This window comes from Coloeus monedula (genome assembly GCF_965178545.1).
Source record: "Coloeus monedula genome assembly, chromosome: 3".
NCBI classification, from domain to species: Eukaryota; Metazoa; Chordata; class Aves; order Passeriformes; family Corvidae; genus Coloeus; species Coloeus monedula.
Genome location: NC_138783.1, coordinates 91158335 through 91175292, shown reverse-complemented (window position 1 = coordinate 91175292; position 16958 = coordinate 91158335). Strand labels below are relative to the sequence as shown.

General features: G+C 39.0%; 1 protein-coding gene across 1 annotated transcript in view; it reads left to right on the top strand.

Moving 5' to 3' along the window:
- The window catches only part of TGFBRAP1 (transforming growth factor beta receptor associated protein 1), a 37355-nt gene extending 23423 nt beyond the window's left edge, over positions 1-13932 (top strand). The window contains exons 6-12 of the mRNA XM_082278817.1: positions 203-544; positions 1903-1960; positions 3316-3459; positions 4433-4579; positions 5898-6057; positions 7650-8083; positions 8705-13932. Of these exons, the coding sequence (XP_082134943.1) occupies positions 203-544; positions 1903-1960; positions 3316-3459; positions 4433-4579; positions 5898-6057; positions 7650-8083; positions 8705-8893 (1474 nt within the window). The 3' untranslated portion in view covers positions 8894-13932. The remainder of the gene's footprint in view (positions 1-202; positions 545-1902; positions 1961-3315; positions 3460-4432; positions 4580-5897; positions 6058-7649; positions 8084-8704) is intronic.
- The last annotated feature ends 3026 nt before the right edge of the window (positions 13933-16958 follow it).

Genomic DNA, 16958 nt, shown 5'->3' with positions numbered 1-16958 from the left:
TCTGAGAATTTGGAGACTGGCCAATGTCTAGAGGAGTAAGAGCAATGATAAACAAATAAATAAAGATACAGCAAAAAATACTCCAGAAACTGACTACATGTTAGTGTCCTGACTCTAAGCATATGTGAGCACACATTTTTTTTGTGCCTATGTATACTTTTTCTTTCTTTTTGCTTCATCTAGTTTGACACTGTAATTGCAGAAGCGGCCAGCTTGATGTCCGGGAGCTGATCTCTCTCTACCCCTTCCTGTTGCCTACTTCCTCTTCATTTATCCGGTCTCATCCCCCTCTGCACGAGTACGCGGACCTGAACCAGCTGACCCAAGGGGACCAGGAGAAGATGACAAAATGCAAACGATTCCTCATGAGTTATTTGAATGAAGTCCGCAGCACTGAGGTTGCAAATGGCTACAAGGAGGATATCGACACAGCTTTACTCAAGCTGTATGCAGAGGCAAATCATGAAAGCCTGCTGGATCTCCTAGTTTCAGAGAACTTCTGTCTTCTAACAGATAGTGCTGCTTGGCTGGAAAAACACAAAAAGTGAGTGGATTTTTTCATTATGGCGCCTTCTGGACCAGAGGAAAAATTGTGTTAGATGCTCTTGGCTTCTAGAACAATGTGTTTGAGTACTTGTAGTTTCTGTGCTTACACTTGTCCAAAAGACGACTCAGTCTGAATTAACATTGTTAGCATTTAAAAATATTGGTGAAAAGCTATTAATTGACAGTCTGAGGTAAAGGAAATGCATTCTGTCTTATCCTGGTAAATGAAATGCAGAGTTCTCCATGGAAGTTTCTGTATCCAGTACAAAAATAAAGAATTGGTACAAGCTTGGGAGGGAAAAGTTAATTGTTTGCCCTTGTGATAATGGGGGAGTTGAATGGCTGCAGCAGTTGTACACAGAATGAAAAGATGCCTTAAAGCGTGCACTACCTTGGGTAAAAGCTATTAACCAGTTAGTGGCTTTGAAATTGTAGTTGCTTATTCAAGGAAGGAGCTCTTAGTTCCGAATTGCGAACCTTGTGTTCCACTGATTGACCAAAAAGAGGTTCCTTAAGATGACTGCAAATTACTTCAAACCAGAAATGCCAGTGGGCAGAGAATTGACTCTCATTAAGCAGGAAACATTAGGTAGTAAATGTGTAAAATACAAACTCCAGCCATAGGTAGTATGTCTATCTTGGTTTTCCTTTCTTTAGCTTTAAACTGTCTGGTGCAGTAGTAGCAGCTATAGTGGTGAGGCAGAGTCTTTCATTGTGGTTATATTTAGGGTAATTTCATTTATTTTAGGTGTTTTGTTAAAACCTTTCGGTAAGTGTGGTTTGCATGGCAAACTTTTGAATTGAATGAATGTTAGAACATTGTTCTGTGAGGACAGCCATTACAGAATTTGGCTGTATTTTTCTTAGAGTACACAAAGCCCACTCTGTAATAGCACCATACAAAGCTCTTCTTTGCCTGACTTGACTCCCTGCCACAGTAAAGAAAAAAGTTTCTGGTAGTAAAAGAGAGTTTTAAATAAACACATAATAAAATTTGATTTAATGACAGCTGATGAACTATTGGAGGAATAGTTGCTTGGAGGTAGGTGTTAAGTCTGTACATAAAATTGACCGAATGGTGTGGGAAATATCTCTAATTGGGCATATACTTGGTGTAAGTTGGCTCTAGTCCCCAAGACAGGTTCTAGTTACAGGAGTGACGGAGACACACTTTTAGGGCAGAACTTCTCTCCTTTGATTCATAAAAACAGCCTACAGAGACTTGTTCAAGTACAGACATGGCCATGTGCATGTCATTGTAAGCCATTATTTGTTGTACTCTGTGCTAATCAGTCCATAATGAAATTAGTGGGAAAGTTCTAGCAATTTTAATATTAATTTTTTCTTTCTTTACAGGTATTTTGCACTTGGTCTCCTGTATCACTACAATGGTCAGGATGCTGCAGCACTGCAGGTTAGAATAAAGCTTTTAGTGTAATCTGTAAACCATTCCAAAATACTGTTTTAGGTCTGAGATAAAAAAATCTGAGGTCTTAGTTTATCTGTTTGAAAAGTTGTGATGTGTATGTATATATGTGTGTGTGTATATGAAAAATATATTATAACTTGAAACTTATGTTAAGACTTCCTTGAATAAAATAATATGCTAGATGTGAAAAGTCTGAAGAGCTTACTGAAGTTGGCAGTTATTTAGATGCTTGTATCATATTTTTAAAGCAAAACTGTACATACCAGAACATATGTTTATACTCCTAAAAGATGGACAGAAGTGCTAAAATAATCAAGCACTCACTTTAAAAGATATTTATGGGACTCCAGGAGCATGCCCTGTGCTGACTGATCTGTATACACACAGCAAAACAGCATTGTAACCTAATGGCAGACACTGACAGCAACTGAGAGTTTACTCCCTTATCTGGTGATGAAGAGTGAACACATTCTGCAAGATCTATGGGTTTTAGATGGATTAGTAATCCCTTTGGGGATCTTCCAACTGATGTCACTAATACTAGCAGTGGCCTGTACACTGCAGACTAAATAATTCTGTTGTTCCTGTCTGCAAAACTTCATCTGGAGAAATCAGTATATTCTTGATGAGTGCATAGTATGTGTCTCAGACCATATCCAGTATTTTAAGTTTGCCTTACTGTGTGGCTTCTTGAACACATTAATCACAGTAACCCCATCAGATGCATTCAGGTCAGTTATATAAATAGTAATAATAACCTGGGCAGAAAACCAATAAGGGCAACAAAAACAGTATGTACATTTGTCATGTGTAAGAAATCTTGGAAGAATCTTGATGCTGGAAAAAACAAGGTTTATTGCTAAACTGGTCAGGTAGGTGTGGCACATTTTAATTCCAATTATAATGTACATGAAAACAATATCACATGGAACTTGCAGTTCTTCAGCCAAAATGAAAGAAAAGCAGAAACCAGTTTTTCTTCCAAATTGCTTGTATAATTTGCTTTTAATCTTGCACACACAGAACACATGAAAAGTATACTATGCATTGGAGAAACGGACTTTTGATAAAAGCTTTCTTTGTGATTAGTGTACCTCCTTTAGTCGCTCTCACAATGACAGCCCACATGATATGGGGTCTGAATTGGGTGAATATGGCAGGTGCAAAAGGGTGTGATGGCAAAAGCGAGTGACCAGCGATGTTCCTTGCAATTTGTGTTCCTGTCAACTCTTTCTAATTCCACAAGTCTTGTACTAAGTCTTTCAGTAGCTCACATAAATTTTGAGGTGGAAGAGCTAGTATATGTTTTAATCACTTTAATCTGTGTGTTTTTGTTGCAGTTATGGGTGAAAATAGTTGATGGAGATATTCAAGATTCTACACGTTCAGATCTCTATGAGTACATAGTAGACTTCCTTACATTCTGCTCGGACCAGGACCTAGTGTGGAAGTACTCTGAATGGATTCTACAAAAAAATGAAGAGGTTTGTGAGTGATACACTTATCACAGAACATCAGTATTTCCCTGCAGTGGTGTTTGGCTTTCCCTTAATATTGGTTTTTCTTGATAGCTGATTGGACCTTTTGCAGCATACTTAATGCCAGTCAAACAGTGATCAGCAGAAGAAAACTTGCAGGTTTCTCAATTCTTCCAAGTCCCTCTATTAGCAAGTGCTAGTGAAAATTGCCTCTTTTTATTCTGAAATCAAAGTTTAGGGTAGGAAAAATACAGCATGTCATCTTTTTTCTTCATATTGAGATATTCATTATTGAGATAATTTTCAAATCTTTAAATAAATAAATAAATCACCTGACAGGTTAGCTGTTGCTGCTGCTTCTTATTTTAAAGGGGATGGGTGGTATCTGTGTACACCAGGACATGGACTAAATAGCCCCCATTCAAGATGAAACTTCATTGCTAAAAGAATTAAATTAATCTGCCAAAATTAAAAACCAAAATAATTGTAACATCCATCAGCATGTGTGCTGCTAAGTGGGGATGTTTGATGCTGTATCAGACAGTCTGTGCTGTTGGAACTTGTTGCTGCCTGATTTTTATTAATTTTAAGCTTAGTTACTTTGTGCAGTGGCAGGTTTCTAAGCTTTTGATTTGGTTTAATTACAAAAGTCTCTTGCTCCGTCTATGTCATCACATGTGAAGAGGCTTAGAACATTCTGGTCTCTCTGTTGTGCAAATCCATTCGATATTTTTTGTGGAAGTTGTGCCCAAGCCAAAGTTTATCAGCTGGACAATGTATAGTCTACAAATTGAGGTAGTGCAGATAGGAGTGAGTGAGACCATGATAAGCACAGAGTAGTGTAATTCTCTGGTGTTGGGCAGGGTTTTGTTTATCTTCCTGAACAATGTATTAACAAATGCTATTCCTTTTTCATTTTAAGTATTTATTTAATAAAATGGTTGCCATTGAGTTCCTAAATGCAATTAACTCTTTCTAGGTTGGCGTACAGATTTTCACTAAAAGACCTTTGGAAGAACAGGAGAAAAACAACATTAATCCAGATGATATAGTCAGTTGCCTTAACAAATACCCTAAAGCACGTGTCAAATATCTAGAACATCTAGTACTGGAAAGAAAAGTAGAGGTGAGTTCTGTGAGAATGCTAAAAGTAGGCATAGGATTCAGAATGCAGATTATAATCAACAAGCCTGAAAATAGGCAATGTCTGGAAGAAATAGGCATAATATGAAGTCTTTCAAATGTACTCAGAGTAGGCTAGGAGTGTTTTTAAGATTAAACTAGAAGGTGAGGCATGGATACCTTTATTATTTTGAATTTTTCAATGCTTGTGATAGCAAGACAGTTGCTTGTGTCCCCTCAGACTTAGGGCGTTTTTTACATATGGTCATTGCATAATTTTCTATTTCACTGATGGGGCTCAAACCTCCTTCTGGTAAGATCATGGAAAATGATCAACAAAAGGTTGAGCAGCTGCTGATCCTATTGCACTGTGGCAGCAATATATTAAAATTGCTAGTTCAGTGTTTTACAAGTGAGAATGTTTCATTCTGTCTTTCTGGAGAGATTTGAACAATTAGCAGTCAAATTAAACCATGCACCCTTCACTAGAATTCCAAACCACTCTTGATGTTGAATGCCCAAAAGATGCATTCACAAGTCCTAAGTGACAGTGTATTACACCTTTGGGGGTTTTAGCTCAATACAAAAGCAGCCAAATTATGTATTTGGTTATGAGACATTTTAAGCACAGAAGTTTTTTAACCTGGAAATAAAGCAAGGAAATGAACAGTGAAAGAACTCTGCAGAACTGATGGTCAGTGACTAATTCACGTTCTTCAAATACATATCGGATCAGTGATTTCCCCTTATTGGTATTGCAAGTGTGTTATACCATGACTGATGAATGTATTAGTCTCTGATGTTGTGGATATTTCCCAACAAACTTTTTGAGTTAAACACGGTGCCTTGTAGAATATTTGTGAAAATATTTTACAATTAGATCTATCTGCTAGTAAAGGCTGGGTTATAAATTAATTTGGTCTTTAAAAATTACTAGATTATTGTGAATGTTTTAGTGAGAATGTTTAAAACAGTCAAATCATTAGCTTGTTTTGATGAATATTTGATAGTGGATAACAAAAGAAAGCACTGTGCCTTCAGAGTGCTTTTCTACCTCGGGTGGCTTTGTCAGATTTTATTGCAGAAATAGAAAAGGTCAAAGAACAAACCTGAATATGAGGGATCCCATATTTACAATGTAGTTTGTGAGGCTGCTCTGAAATAAGTTATCTATCTATAGGGACAAAATACTTTGTGATTAATTCAAATTAAATAACTTAAACCACATTTCTATGTAATTAAGTAAATATTCATCAGTGTTATTGCTGGGGACAAGAGATTGTCTTTGTAAACTGAGCTAACATTGTTCTATTCATCTGTAGAAAGAAAAGTACCATACTCATCTAGCTGTCTTGTACTTGGAGGCAATACTTCAGCTAAAATCTGTGACCACAGATAATTGTACAGAAACAACTGAACTGCTGTTGAAACTTCGCAGTCTGCTTCAGAAATCTGATCTTTATAGAATTCGTTTTATTTTAGGTAGGTTGCATGTTGTCTGTTGTAAATGCTGTATGTCATTTCCAGCTGGACACAAAATAATAGTCCTTGCAAGCATAGAAAACTGAAAGATCTAGGGTTTCTATGTGTGTTTGTTTGATAGGCTGTATTTCTAACAGACACAGGTTAATTTAGAAAGAATATCTGTTGGTGTTGTCCTTGGTCTCCATAGCTCCACTGGTGTGTTTGCCACTGCACCAGAGACAGAATACCAGTTGGCCAGAACAAATATAATTTCCTTAATAGTCACCTTCTGTTTAATGATGAGCATGTAACTTGTAACAACCTTTTGCAAATGAAAGACCTACAAGTCTATTTATTTAGCAGCCTGTTTCTAGTGAATGGAAGGGAAACTTTGAGGAATCTAATTGCCAAGGACTTGTTTGTTATCCATAACCCTGAAACTCACTCTGGGGTTCATGTTAAATAAAAATATCAGCATCTTCTTAGGTGAGAAGTGTGACATACATATTACTGTTGGTAAAAGGCAAACAACAGTTCAGCTAAATATTTTCCTTGGTCAGTGCTTATCTTGGTTAATTTTTAATGTTTTATCCACTGGAATGCAAACATACAGTGCAATTAAGCAAGCCAGGTGTTTAAATTAAATCCTCTCTGGTATGGAGGATTATGGCTGAAGAATGATGGAATAGTGGATGAAAGGGAAGTGACTTGTTATTGAACTGAAAGATGTGAAATGATTTTTTGAAATTCAGTGGAAAAAATCCAGTGTATTTGGAAATCAAAATAGTTGAGTAGTGACTAAAATAATTTACCAATGCTTAATGTTTCCTTGCCTTTCCAGGCAGCAAAATGTTATATGATGTGTAATGTACAAGTCACTGAGGCACAGTCATTGAAACTCTTGTTCTTTTTCATCTTTTAGTTAGTTTTTAAGCAAATTCTTCAGGGCAAGAGTTACAAAATGGATTACTTGAAATCCATGTACTCCAAAATAAAGGATTTCTTACCTGACAATTCTTACATTACATAAAAGTGAGATCAGTGCAAGCTAGTGTGTTCCTCCCTGATAACCAAAACATTTTGGTGAGAAAAACCTGGTATTTCCGTGCATTTTACATAGGCCTATGCCAAATCTTTATCACCTTTACAATAATTAGATGATTTTCTACTTAATTTTGAAATGTCAGATTAACTTGCCACTCTATCTGCCTGTTGCTGACACTTAAACTTTAAACTGGATTAAGGGTTCGTAGTGCCCTTTTCTTAAAGAGATGTACTATTTGATTTTTATTGTCTTTTATGGAGTTTATTCTGTGACCTCCTATATTGGGAGAAGCAGAGATTAAAAATATTGCAGCTTCATCTCACAGCTCATTATACATGGTAGCAGTGTCTGCTAGAATTTAAAAGATGTCAGTGACACTGGTTCATCATTATTATTTAGTAATTTCTTTGTCCCATATTTTGTGGTGCTCTGATTTTATGTGTTTCCATACATCTGGGCATTCCTGTACTTACAAGCATCTGTCTTCTCTACAGTTGCACTGACTGGGAGAGGGAGCAGTTGTCTACTCCACTGAGCAAATATTGCCTTGTTTCTCATTTTACAGAAAAAATCCAGGGCACAGACCTTCATATGGAAAGTGCAATTTTATATGGGAAATTAGAGGAACACGAGAAGGCTTTGCATATCCTTGTCCATGAGTTGAAGGACTTCCATGCTGCTGAAGAATACTGTATATGGAACTCTGAGAAGAGAGATGTGCAGTACAGACAGAGGCTTTTCCATATGCTGCTGTCAGTGTATTTAACTCCAGGCACTTCAGATTGTGCACTCGTCATGGCTGCTGTGGATCTCTTGAATAACCATGCTGCGGAATTTGATGCAGGTCTAGTTCTGCAGGTGGTGCCTGACAGCTGGTCAGTGCAGCTCCTCTCCCCATTCCTGGCTGGAGCAGTGAGACAAAGCATTCACACAAAAAGAATGACTCAGGTGGCACTTGGGTTAGCACAAGCTGAAAACTTAATCTACAAGCATGAGAAGGTAGGTTACTGGGGTGTTTTAAAATAAAAGCATTTTGAAGCTTTACAGTGAAGTCCTTTGATATACAGTCATCAAAAGAAGTTTGAAGAATTAGTACAAAAGTTGTCTTCATGTCTTTGGCATTTATTAGGGGTTTTTTGCCATGACTACTAGATTCAAAATTAATTGTATGTTTTCTCTGTAAAACAAAAGGGAAAATGTGGGCCTTGAAATAGGAATAACCTTGGTGAGCTTCTGGGCTGAATATGAAGTGAATCTGGGATTTGCAGATTAACAAAGTTCTTGCAGAAACTTTAACAAATGTGAGTTAGCATTTTGTTCACTAGGAGGGAGTGTCAGAATTTCCAATTCAGTTTTTTTACAATGTCACCTGTCAAAATTTGTTAAAAAAATTATCCAGCACTTCGTATTAATTGAAGCTTGCTAGTAGATTTTGTTAATGGTAAATTCAGTTGTGAAGCTGTCTTCTATTCCTAGCTAGGGCAATATTGCTTAGAGTTCACAGCAGATTCTTAAAATTGTTTTTGTTTTATCTATTTGGTACAGTGGCAATTATGCTCCATCATTTCCCTTCCTTTCTGGTTAGATTCACATTTAGATTTTTTTTCCCCCTTTCTTTAGGTTAAACAAAAAGGATCCCCGATTCATCTTTCAGACAAGAAGGTGTGTCAGGTGTGCCAAAATCCTTTCTGCGAGCCTGTGTTTGTAAGATACCCGAATGGGAGTATGGCCCACACACACTGTGCTGCAAACAGACATCTCAATTCCAATGTGACTCCTCACTCTCCCAGCTCCAGCAATCAGACTTGAAATATTCCCACAGTTCCCATGACTTATACCCCATTGAAAGTGGTCTGGAAAGACAAAAGTGCAGCTACTTTAAGTATAAATCAAGATGGACAGCTAGTTTTTGGGTTAATGGGAAGACTTCCAGTAAATATGAAATACTGCTACTTACCCTTTTGATTTCTAATGAATGTAGATAGAAAAGAAAATTCACTACCAGACATGGAGAGGTGCAAATATGGGCTCTTCTGTGAATAGGAATCAACACTTACGAGAAAAGGAGCCTTTTCTTCACAGTGAGGATGAATGTTACAGAGTGAAGGCAAACAGTTATTTTAAGAATTGTCACTTTGCACTGACTGTGGTGTTGGTAAATTTGTGGAGGGGAAGATGGCATCTATTAGAGTTGGAATTCTTGAAGAGTGATGGGACAAGATCAGCATCGTGCAGCTTGCTACGAAGACAGAAACGTGCATCGATTATAGTGTTTGCTGCAGCATGTCTTCTTTTGGGCTGGATTCTCTTCCCCAGGATCACATTATAAACTTGATTTTTTTTGCTCTACAAAATGGTGGCTTTTGATGCACTTTTTAGTACCTCCCTCCCATCCACCTGCTATATGAAATTTAAATGTAAGCACTGCTCTGTTAGGTTTCTGCTCCTGCAGTTACTGTAACATACTGAGTGGAAACCAGTAGCCTCAAACACACAGGTGAGCTTGGAAGAAAAAAAAAAAAAAGAAAGATTGTCTGGTCAGACTGTAGTCACTTTTATATGGGGGAAGAGATCCTACCTTTATATTGATTTATTTATTAATATGCAAATATGCTGTACATACAGTTGAATAAATTGATCTTATCATTCTAGCATTTCTTTGGAGGATTAAGATGTAGCTGATACATAAGTGTACAGATTATGTGCGAAGTGTTTGCTATAACATAACTTAGGCAGGTTGGAACTCCACAAAAATAGGTTTTAGTGCTTATGGATGACTTTGTGCAATCAAAACTACAGAAAGAAGGTATAAAATTTTAAGAAATCTACAAAAATGCACTACAGGGATACTGGATTTGTTACAGTCTACTAAATACTCTGTAAACTAAAGTTTTTCAAATAACACAAACCCCTTACTTAACTGCCCTCATATGTGTTCACATTGCTATTTAACTATTTTAAAACAGTTAATTTAAAAGATACAGCTTCCCCCAAGAGAGGTTAAAAAAATGACAACTTTAAATAAAAGTTAAGTATTGCAAAGTGAAAGCATTTCTTTTAATTCTGTAAAGCTCTAATAAATACCAGGCTTACTGACCAGCATGCAGTTGAGTTAGTACTGCTGTTCCCCATTTCAGAATTCCAAATCAGTGGAGGCTTTCAGCAGAATAGAGTGTCTGCATTGTCCTTTCCAGATTCACAGAATAAGCTGAGTTGGAAGGGATGCATCAGGATCATTGAGTCCAGCTCCTGGCCCCACACAGGACACCCCACATGGGGCTCAGTGTTGTCCATATGCAGCCTCCTTGTACGGAAAGGCTGGCTTAGAAAGCTGCCTTCTAAGTGTAGTGCTGCCTCCAAGGGGGGGCAACCAGACCTCATCCAGGGGAAAAAGAAATCCATCTCTTTCACAGAAACATACAATGGTTTGGGATGAAAGGGACCTTAAGGATCATCTATTCCAACCCCCCTTCCATAGGCACCTTCCACTTGACCGTGTTCTTCAAAGCCTCATCCAACCTGGCCTTGAACACTTCAGGATGGGGTGTCCACAACTTCCCTGAGCAACCTGTGCCTGTGCCTCACCACCCTCACAGTAAAGAATTTCTTCCTGACAGCTGATCTAAACCTGCCCTCCTTCAGCTTAATGCCATTCCCCTTTGCCCTATCACTGCATGCATCTGTACAAAGTCCCTCTCCAGCTCCCTTGCTGGCTCTCTTCAGGTTCTGGAAGGTGCTGTAAGGTCTTCCCAGAGCCTTCTCTCCAGGCTGAACAGCCCCAGCTCTCTCAGCCTGTCATCACAGGAGAGGTGCTCCAGCCCTGTGATCATCATTGTGGCCTTACTCTCAACTCATTCCAACAGCTCAACATCCTTCTTGTGGGTTGCAGAGCTGTACTCAAGGTGGGGAGTACTTTGCTTTAAAGCAAAAGACCTTTGCGTCTTTCTTTTTCCTGATTTTGAAATTAGGAAAGTATAACTGTTGTGTTGAATTTTTTTTATTTTTAAAAGCCTGACTAAGGAATTTTGTAGTGCTTTGTACTAAGACGTGTAAGCCAAGTTTAGTGAGAGGCACTTAGAAAGAAGTCAAGTGTGGGCATTTCTGACTCAATTCTGGCATGAGTGATTCTGCTGTGACACTGGTATAAGCAGATTCACTGTCTCGTAGTCATGGGTTTTGAACATTGTGTATACAACTGACAGTGATGATGTAGAAAAATCTGTAGTCCCCTGTCCTCAAAATACTTGCTGATAAGAGTGGAAGTAATTTTTAAAAAGACCCTATAAACCTTTTGTGTACACTAGCTTGCATTTCATAAGAAATACTTTCTTTTGCTGCCAGCATCCTCAGTATTCTCTTTTTTTTCTATTTAGTAAGGAGGTACTAAAACAAAGACCCCTCTCCATGATTTAGAGTAATTCTAGCCACTGTTGAACTACTGCTGCAATGGAATAAAGATCATATCATTCCATTTCATGCATGCTATTGCATGAAAAGATATGTCCATAAAAGATTAAACAATTCCTTATTAATAGTCAATATCTTTTTGCAGATATGTACTTCGGCTAAAATGCAGCAAAACCAATAATTGTATGTACAGAACAAATACAGAAATCAGAATAATGCAAGGTAGCATTTTTGCTATCAAAAGTGTGATTAATATTTAAGTTGGGGGCGTCTAGTTCTTTTAAGCCCAGTTCCCCCAAAGCGTGGACTGGAAAACTTGATATTGTATTCATATGTTGCTTTGTTAAGTTTTATACTAGAACTCATTTGAATAATTTATATGGAAATCCCATGGTAATTAAAGGAAAAAGCAAAGGAAACCAGTGTGAGGCTGAGGCTGAGCAAAAGCTCAGCAGGCAGGTGGACGATGCTCTTCCCGTGTGTGTCCAGTACGTGAGCAACTGGGATAATTCTCAACCAGAGGAGATGTCGGCCCACATCAGAGTGGTTGTGTGGTGTTCTGTGCTTTGTCACCAGGAAATTTATGAAAGGTCTGCATTCAGATTTCCTTAGGTGGGACAACTGAACACCTCTTGGGTAAGAGAGCTTCATTCTGGGGAACCTGAGCTCATTCCTTCTTTTGTTTTGGCACTGTCAGTTTGATCATTCTTGGTTTATGTCCCTGCAATCCTGGGCCAGCATTGCTACTGTGGTAAGTTCTGGTATGGCTGCAGCAGCACGGAGGGAATGAACAGGGAAGGAACCAGATTTGGTTATTAATTGCATGACTGCATTTGTGAAGGAGGAGAGGCAGGAAAGAGGAATATTTCTTTGAGCATTCTTCTAGTTTGGAAATTAAATGCTTTCTGGAAGTTTAAGCTTGATGTGATCTTTTTATCTCCAGTTAGGGAATGTGGTGTCTTAGACCTGCCCTTGGAGACTGGAGATTCTGCCAGAATATTTCTCCTTAATTTAGCTGTTGCTAAATTATTTGTAATTCATCTCTCTCACTTTTTCCAATGAGTCTCCTCCAGCTTTGTATGTGTGAAAACCAAAACAGAAGTGCAGATTATTTTTTAATGTGACACCATGTCTGTGATTCAGGTCATAATAAATGAGATTAGTCTCTTACACTGATGTCTCTGCAGATACCAAGACACATTTGTCTAACGTAGCCTCCAGTCACCGAAATACTGCGGCTCTGACTTTTTTTTTTTTTAGTAATCCACTGCAACACATGACGGTACATACAGAAAGGACTTGTTTAACCTTCTTCTACACTTTCATATCTCCACGCTTCCTCACATAAAAATTCCCTATGATGTGTGTACATCATCATATGCAGGTTTTGCCTCTTTAAGTCAAAAAGCGGAAAAACCCTAATAAAAAAATTGCTCAGAATCTGGCATTCAGCTCAAAATAAGAATCATGGCTGTATATTCATGAGAAAGGATTCTGCTACATCTTCCTGTTTTTTGTGTAAATGGATACATTGTCACATTGAGATCAGTATTCTTGTAATATTGTCTAAGCCAGGGGGAAATAAGCATTTGGGATTTGTTACACAGAGCACACCACAGGTACCTATGAACTGACTTGTTCAGGCAGCCCGTACTGAGGTGGCTCAGGTGTGCACAAGATTCCAGCATACAATGAGAACTTCTCTCTTTGTTCCCTTGCTCCCAATCTCCAGAAAATTTCCAGCCGTTGTTACTTGATTAATGTCACTCTTCTAGCACTTAAGTGACATGGGTACAAATCTTGAGAGGTCTGAGGGACTCAGGAGCACATCTGTTTTCAGTAAAATGTCGCTTTATTACTCAGCCACATGAATCCCTACTAATGTGAGCTGTGGAAAGGTGGTGGTAGGGATGGAATATGTGTATGTTTTCTGAGAACTTTATTACATGTTTAAACACACAAGCATTATCCTGACTGCTGAGTCTTTATAACAACATCTGTTCTTCACAGGACTCCTATCCTGAATCCTATTAAAAATATTTTGTTTTATACAGTTCTATCAAGAAGGAATTTTTTATTTTATAACTCTTCTCGGTTTGCTGCAGTCTTATTCAGCGTGGCTCTAAGTGTTTTATTAACATCCTGCTGTTCATAACAGGCAGCAACTAATACGTTTTCATTGTGAGCTCTCTTCCTATTGCTTGTATTTGCTAATTAATTTTGCTGTACAACACTTTGGGGCTTATGCCTTGTGAACACTGGTAATTAAATGTGCTGCTACTTTTTAAGGGAAAAGAAGAAAAGTTAATAACATTCTGTAATGTATGATTGATTTCAAAACTGAAGTTCCCCTGCAGTAAATTTGTTCAGATGGAAGTCTGTTCTGTTAAGGCTTTTGGACTTAGTGGTTATATTGGTGAACATACACAGCAGTATGTGGAATGTACAAATGTATAAATATATTGATTTTTAATAAAAAAAATCTTTTAATTAAATTTGTCATGGATTCATAGATAAATAAACCCTGGAATGTGAATGTCCAAGTGAAGGAAAAAGATTATCTACTGATAAATAGAGGATTCATCAGGGTGACTGACAGAGGAGTCAGATCCCTGACATGTGGAAGTGAGGCTGGTGCTTACATACCCTGCAGAAGGCAGCAGTGTTCCTTATCTTCCTCCTCACCACTTAGGACTGATGGCCCTGGCTTCAGGGCCAAAGGACCAAGTGTCCTCCTGTTCCAGCAAGAGGGGCAGGAGCCACCACAGTGGCACTGTAGGACCTGCTGGTAAGGAAACGCCAGGAAAGGAAGGGTGGTAAGGGCTGGTAAAGAGTCTGTGGTAAGCCAAGGAAACCCGTGTGATCTCCAAGGGGAGGGACAGAGGAATGCAAAGGAGAAGTGCTAAAGGAGTGCTTAGGACATGCAGGTGTGACCTAATTCAGCTGCTCTCCAGTCCAGCCCCACTCTGCCAGGCAGTGCAGGCACTGGCAGTGCTGCAGGCATCTCCTGGATGCTGAGGATGGGTTGTGTGCACAGCATAACTGGGGATCCAGAGGGGCAAAAATCCAACACAGTGGGAGCTAGAGGGAAGGGCTCTTGTTGTGAAGTTCAGGTCTGTGGTCACTTGACAAGGTTTCTACAGCCTATGAGGTGAAGTTTGTTCCTTTGGCTGAAGCGAAGGCAGGGGGAACATTGGTGGGTCCTCAGGATGCTCTTACAGAGGGTGTTTGGGATGCAGATGCTTAGTGCAGCATGATGCTGAAAGGAATGAAAAACTACTGCTACAAGCATGACTTTATTAGCTCAGCCAGCAGGAAATACACCCTGGAGAGGCCCGGTTTGCTTTTCCCCATCCATCCATCCATCCATCCATCCATCCATCCATCCATCCATCGAAAGGTAATGCAGAAAGCATTAAAAAAAGCCCAAAACCCAGTTGTGACTCCAGCACAGTGGGATTTCAGCTGGTTTTGCCTCTAGACAGTGGTTAGAAGATGGTCCATGCAAATCATCCAGATGGCAACTCCTTCCAAGACAAGTAATCAATAGAGTATAGCTGAGTTTAGGCAGAAATGAGTCCCAAAGGTCCAGTTCACTGCAACAACTGTAGCTGCAGGACAGCATAGGGTCAGAGGCCAGGGCTGCCAGCAGAAAGCTGATGGCTGAACACATGGCAGGTTTTCATTAGATAACAAGGCTGATTATAGTGCCTAAAAATCCAATAGCAGTCATGAACATCATTACCAGTGCCTGTAATTGCCAATAACCCCCTGAAGATATTGTCCCGTAACCACCTTGTCAACATGGTATTTGCATTGAGCGGGGTCTGATCATCCCAATGCATGTTAAAATCCTAGAAAAATCTAGGCTGGCTGAGTTCTTCAGAGGTGGTGTTGTCCAAGCCCAACTTGATGCAGGGTCACCCTGTATCGGGTTATTTCTCTTGTTTTAGACCAGTGCTGACAAGCTTGAAACCAAATTGGGAAGGGTCCAAGTGTCTTCTTGTCATGTCTTTGCCAGAGGAATATATTGCTTAAACATCCAAAATACTCTCTGGTAAAGAAAGGTAAAAGGCTAAAAGGTACATTTGTTTTGAATAAATAGTTCAGTTTGTTTTGTGGTTTGGGTTTTTGTTGTTTTGGTTTTTATTTTTTTTCAAATATTACAGAAAGACTAAATAAACAGGGAATTTCTAAAAACTAGCAAGTTACTGGTGACAGATTCAAGATTATGCACTTGGTGCCTCTCTAACCTGGAGAAGTATATTCAAACAAAATGCAAATTCTTGATATCTGTTTGAAGGTCACAGACAGCATGCAAAGATGTTTCAATCCCTTTAGTCCCTCTAACATACAGGGTTACTCTGCAGTGCCATGCCAGAAAGATCTCAGAGTGTGACAGAAGTAGGGGTTTTTCTACTTGAATCACAAGCAGTTGAAGATGGGGAGGGAGGAGTACAGGATGGATTTGTATCTGCTTTTTTAAAAGGTGTCATTCACTGGGGATTTATATTTGCGAAGCGAAAGGAGGTTTTCATTTCTATACGGTTTTGATCCATCTTTAGGTTTTAACTTGTCATATCTCATTTCAAAGCATCTCTATGGCCTTTTGTGACATGCTGATTTGTCAAGCAGAAGTTTTAGTGTTCCTGCTTCAAAACCTTCCTGAAGTCTCTTGTTCTGGATAGCAGCCACTCAGTACATCCCCCCCAGATACTCCAGTCAGTGTGTCAGCAGTACCTCTCCTCACAATTGCTCACTCTGTAATGTGAATGGCCATACAACTGTGCTGGTGTCATGGTTTAACCCCAGCCAGCAGCCAAGACCCACACAGCCCTGTGTAAGCCCTGCTCACTAATAACAAAAACATCTCTGTATTATCAACCCTGTGTTCAGCACAAATCCAAACCACAGCCCCATACCAGCCACTCTGAAGAAAATTAACTCTATCACATCCAAAACCAGAACAGATGGTCAAAACTAAAAACTACAAACCAAAGAAATCTCAGTCCCAGAGGAGGGAGGAGTCTCTTGTTAAGCTGCTGTTAATTATCAATGCCTCAATACCCTACACTTTTAGTTTTCCTATCTGCCTGATATCAAATCACAAGAGTGTGTAGGGTTTCGTACAAATAATCACTTGTGCTGATAACTTTCCTCCCTGTGGAAGGGAAAAGGGGAAGATTTTCTTAATTGAAGCCATGCCATGACAAAATTTGAAAGCAGCCAAAAAGATGACAGGGCCTTTTTTCCAACACAGGTGCCCTTAAAAGTACCAAGAGGGCTCTGAATGCAAAAGTCAGGCCTAATGAAATCATGAGCCAGAACAATTTTGAAGTGGAAAAAGCTCAGGAGTTGAGTAGGGAGAAAGTTTTAGGGGTTTGCAAGCAAATTCCCCACCTTGTGTCTTATCAAGTCAGGTTTTCACTTCTGTCAAAGCAGAACAAACTTCAATGACTTCCTAAGT